Source organism: Branchiostoma belcheri, unplaced genomic scaffold (genome assembly GCF_001625305.1).
Source record: "Branchiostoma belcheri isolate BF01 breed outbred unplaced genomic scaffold, Haploidv18h27 scaffold70, whole genome shotgun sequence".
NCBI classification, from domain to species: Eukaryota; Metazoa; Chordata; class Leptocardii; order Amphioxiformes; family Branchiostomatidae; genus Branchiostoma; species Branchiostoma belcheri.
This window is the reverse complement of record NW_017804354.1, coordinates 1183968-1187420: the sequence shown is the minus strand read 5'-3', so window position 1 is coordinate 1187420 and position 3453 is coordinate 1183968. Positions and strand designations below refer to the sequence as shown.

The 3453-nt window shown below is 40.9% G+C and overlaps 1 protein-coding gene across 1 annotated transcript; it reads right to left on the bottom strand.

The window, feature by feature from the left end:
- Positions 1–495: 495 nt before the first annotated feature.
- LOC109484805 lies at positions 496–3222 on the bottom strand. The gene is made up of 4 exons (XM_019788166.1): positions 3102–3222; positions 1628–1927; positions 822–1076; positions 496–500 (listed from the first exon to the last, which is right to left on the bottom strand). The coding sequence occupies exons 1-4, from the start codon at positions 3205–3207 to the stop codon at positions 496–498; spliced, it is 666 nt and encodes a 221-aa protein (XP_019643725.1). The 5' UTR covers positions 3208–3222.
- Between the last annotated feature and the right edge of the window lie 231 nt (positions 3223–3453).

The following is a 3453-nucleotide window of genomic DNA, read 5'->3' as shown; positions in this document are numbered from 1 at the left end:
TCCATGGTAGTCCATTCAAAGCTTCTTGAATCATGGTGTTAAACGACATGGTGTTGAAATACATCCAAACATTAAAAAAGTCATTGACTACCAAAAAAAATTACCTTCTTTAACGATGTTAACCAAAAAAAAGGCATCTGAATGATACGTACCGCTTTCACAGTTTTGTCCATAGAACCCCGGAGGACAGACACATTCCCCCGTGTTGTCGTCACACACACCGCCGTTGTAGCACACGGGACAGTCAGCGCCGCAGGAGGGTGGACTCCACTTATTCTCAGCACAATCTGGGTGTAATCCAGATATTATAATTGACGTCATTCAACTTGATAGGTATAGATAAGGACACGAAGATAGTAAAATATTTCAACTCCTCTATACATGCCGTATCTGTCGTTATTTACTTGCAAAGATCAGAGTCGGAGTGAAGATTTCTTATCTCCGCATCTTAGCAAGTTAATACAGTAAAGTAAATGTGGAAAAGTTCAATTGTTCTTAGGCTAAAAAGATACACTGGAATACACTGGAATTCCGTGTGACATACTCTCTCTCAACAGAGTAGGGAGTGGTATTGACTTCCAGCAAACTATGTCCCTTTGCTCACGTGACACGAGTTTTAAGTCATTAGGTCTGCTGGCAGAAGATGACTCATCCATTGTCCAAAATTATTTAGAGTTCAACGTTTGGACAAACATGTGGACCAGAGACATCAGATAAATGTGATACAATAACAATAGTCCTCGTAGTTAATTAATGGTTTACCAATTCAGAAGACATTGACTTCATTTGAACATTCAAATAATAAAACATGTTACGTATACCTCTGACAATGAGTTTCATGATGCCCTGTTTTCTTTCAGTGTCCCCCTGATAGTAGCACTCATAGATCCCTTCATCTGAAGACCGGGCACTGGCTATGGTCAGGCTCGTACTGTTCTGTCCGGTCAGGACAGTCCCTCCAACACCGTCCCTCCTCCATTCAAGGGTACCCGTCCTATTGAACTTATGTATCATTTGTAGCGTCACGGGGTCTCCTAGGCTGGCGGTTACTGTGAAGGCCACAGGCCAGACATCGGCTGAAAAGAGAATCATATTGTATCTCATCAAATCTCATTGGTATACATCTTTCATCATCTGAGGGTGAATTCCAGTGGACAGATTTTAATGGAAGTTCTTCTTTGTAGTAATCATAGTACAATGCTGAACTTTATTCCAACATTAGGGTTCACAAGGATCAAATTATCAACGACCACAGCGTACCGTAGCGTTCATCGGGCTCCATCGGGATAAGAGATGACCAATCACTTTTGAACAGAGGGTTATGGACACGTGATTTTATTCTCACGTGACTTTACGAATACGTAAATTACCTGGCACGTTTGACCAATTGCTGACATCACGTGTCCGTAAAGTCTCGTGAGAATGAAATGGCCTGTTTGTAACTATTGAAGATTTACATTCGGAAGTGGTTGGTCATTTCTCATCCTGATGAATTCGAATGCGACAGTGAGGGTACGTTTAAAGAATGAACCTTGTGATGCCTGGTCTGAAATAAAGTTCAGCATTGTAATATGTGGACAAAGACATAATGTAAGCTGCTTAATTTAACAAAAAAATGTGTACTCACCCTGAGATTTCATTTTGAACGTAATGACCTTTTCTGTTTGACTTCTGCCGCGTACTTGACATGAGAATGCTCCAACTCGGAAATCACCAACGCTATCCCGAATCCTCACACTATTGTCCCCTGTCACAACACCATTTATTATTTGTGGTGTAAATCTCGTTCCCGAGCCAGTGTCAACCTCTACTCCGAACTGGTACCCGTACTGGTTGATGAGACTACCCGTGTAGTAACAGTACAGCCAGGTGTCATCGGACTCATTAAAGAACTGGTACTTACTGACGATGGTGACGTCGACTACACCTGAAGAAATAGATATAGAACTGTAGCATATAGAACTGTAATTAATAATTTTGAAATGTAAAGCCAAAATGTTCATTGTCAAATGCAAGAAATGAGATTTTGAGATCCAATTTGCATAATTAACATGAAATTGCAACATTTTTTAGTGGTAACTGTCGGGAATTTAATACTTGCCTTAGAAGTTAGGTGAAGGTCATCACTAAACATAATTTATCAAATCAGGACCTCATTTGCATAATTTATGAGCAAATGCCAGAATAGCATTATTTCTTAAGACAATCCTATCATTGGGTGGAGAGTATGATCAACTTATATAATATATGCACATGGGGCTCTTATAATTTGCATAATTGCAATGGCAAAAAGGAAAATCAGTCAGTTTGGATGGTTAACATGATTTGACAAATGTATGTCAGAGGTTGTGCTTGCAAATAACCAACAATATCATACCTTGTCCATGCCAAATGATGAGGATTTCACCATTGTGTTGCATGTTACTAGGTAGGGGCCATGTGAATAAATATGCTGCTAATGAGCAGGGTTGTAAATGTAAGCCATTTACAGGTGGTCATCACCATGCATAAGATTTACAAAAGCACTAAACATGTCATGGAGGTATGAGATCGCCTTACTCTTGTTATGCATATCTTTGAAAAAGCGGAACACGTTAGTGCTACAAGGAGAAGGAAGGTCAAAAACCACCGAGGGAAATGGGGAACATTGTGTACAAGTTGATATGTTATCCTTTGTTTGAATGGTGTTTATTTTCCATTCACGTGTCATCTCTGGTTGTGGTTAAGCTTTCGACTGGGAAGGTTCTTTTATGCTCACGAAAAAAGAAACCGACAAAAGTAACATACAGTGTTGATTATTGAATAGAGACGTCCGGAAAGTCTTCCATCGCGTCAACATATTGGAACTGCTATGGGGATTGCATAATGTAACCTTATAAATATATTACAAAACTCCCTAGAAAGAGCACGTATGTCGTCTACAATATCTATTTTACCAATGCGTAGCCAGGTTATATATATAAATGCATAATTAATTTTAGACAATATGTTTTGCGCCACCCCCACCACCCCTACTAGAGAAGTCAGAGAAAGAAATAATACTTGTTGGTTCCCATGTGCATACCCTCAGCAACACTGGGAAATCTGAAAACCAAACTCACCTGTTATAATGGGTATCATGCAGACCAGACTGAAGGCTACCGCCAGCCTACCGCGCACCGTGGCTTCCCTAGCAGTCTCCATGCCAATTTTAATGCCCACATTCATACCACGTACGTTCACCGAGCGGTTCCGTCCCCTTCCCCTGCCCTTTTGGCGGCTGAAACGACTCTTAGATCATGTCTTAGCTAAGGCGGAGACTTGTCTGTCGCTACTTCCCTTTTCGTGTGGCCGTGGGAAATGTGTTTGTTTGTTTATTCCGACTGTTCAGTTGGCGTTACACTTGCATGCATTGCCGCGCGCTGAAAGGCGTTCTTCTCACTGTAACCTCCCTGGGGCATGTTTACATTGCCA